The sequence below is a fragment of the Emiliania huxleyi genome (assembly GCF_000372725.1).
Source record: "Emiliania huxleyi CCMP1516 unplaced genomic scaffold EMIHUscaffold_56, whole genome shotgun sequence".
NCBI classification, from domain to species: Eukaryota; Haptophyta; order Isochrysidales; family Noelaerhabdaceae; genus Emiliania; species Emiliania huxleyi.
The window spans coordinates 531543-532528 of NW_005197803.1; the positions used below are offsets into that span (position 1 = coordinate 531543).

General features: G+C 63.6%; 1 protein-coding gene across 1 annotated transcript in view; it reads left to right on the top strand.

Moving 5' to 3' along the window:
* Positions 1–536: 536 nt before the first annotated feature.
* EMIHUDRAFT_357198 (hypothetical protein) overlaps positions 537–986 on the top strand; it is a 3299-nt gene continuing 2849 nt past the window's right edge. The window contains exons 1-2 of the mRNA XM_005765316.1: positions 537–757; positions 836–978. Of these exons, the coding sequence (XP_005765373.1) occupies positions 836–978 (143 nt within the window). The 5' untranslated portion in view covers positions 537–757. The remainder of the gene's footprint in view (positions 758–835; positions 979–986) is intronic.

Genomic DNA, 986 nt, shown 5'->3' on the forward strand with positions numbered 1-986 from the left:
GTCACGCCAGTGCCATTCCCATCTCGCCCATCTCTCGCCCATCTCTCGCCCATCTCTCGCCCATCCTTCCCCATCTCTCGCCCATCTCTCCCCCATCTCTCGCCCATCTCTCGCCCATCTCTCGCCCATCTCTCGCCCATCTCTCGCCCATCCTTCCCCATCTCTTCTCTCCCCCCTCTCCCCCCCCCTCTCCCCCCCCTCTCTCCCCCCTCTCTCCCCCATCTCTCCCCACCCGCTGCGCCAGATCCTCGGCTCGCGTGCGGGCGCGGAGCCGTCGGCCTCCGTCGTGGCCGAGGGGACGCCTCTACTTCTCGGACCTTTCCTAGACCTTTCCTGGAGCCTTCCTGTAGGCCGCCGTCGTGGCCGAGGGGACGCCTCTACTTCTCGGACCTTTCCTAGACCTTTCCTGGAGCCTTCCTGTAGGCCGCCGTCGTGGCCGAGGGGACGCCTCTACTTCTCGGACCTTTCCTAGACCTTTCCTGGAGCCTTCCTGTAGGCCGCCGTCGTGGCCGAGGGGACGCCTCTACTTCTCGGACCTTTCCTAGACCTTTCCTGGAGCCTTCCTGTAGGCCGCCGTCGTGGCCGAGGGGACACTCCTCGCGCTCGGCGAGGCGGTGGTCTGGGTCGGCCTCACTAAATAATGACTCCCTTAGGCGTAAGTCTTGAATTAGGCGAGGCGGTGGTCTGGGTCGGCCTCACTAAATAATGACTCCCTTAGGCGTAAGTCTTGAATTAGGCGAGGCGGTGGTCTGGGTCGGCCTCACTAAATAATGACTCCCTTAGGCGTAAGTCTTGAATTAGGCGAGGCGGTGGTCTGGGTCGGCCTCACTAAAGAATGACTTCCTTAGGCGTAAGTCTTGAATTAGGCGAGGCGGTGGTCTGGGTCGGCCTCTTCCTCGCCTGCTTCCGCGACGGTCGCGAGAAGCAGAGGCGCGCGCGCGAGCTGGGGAGGGAGGGAGGGGAGGGGAGGGAGGGGGAGTGGGGGG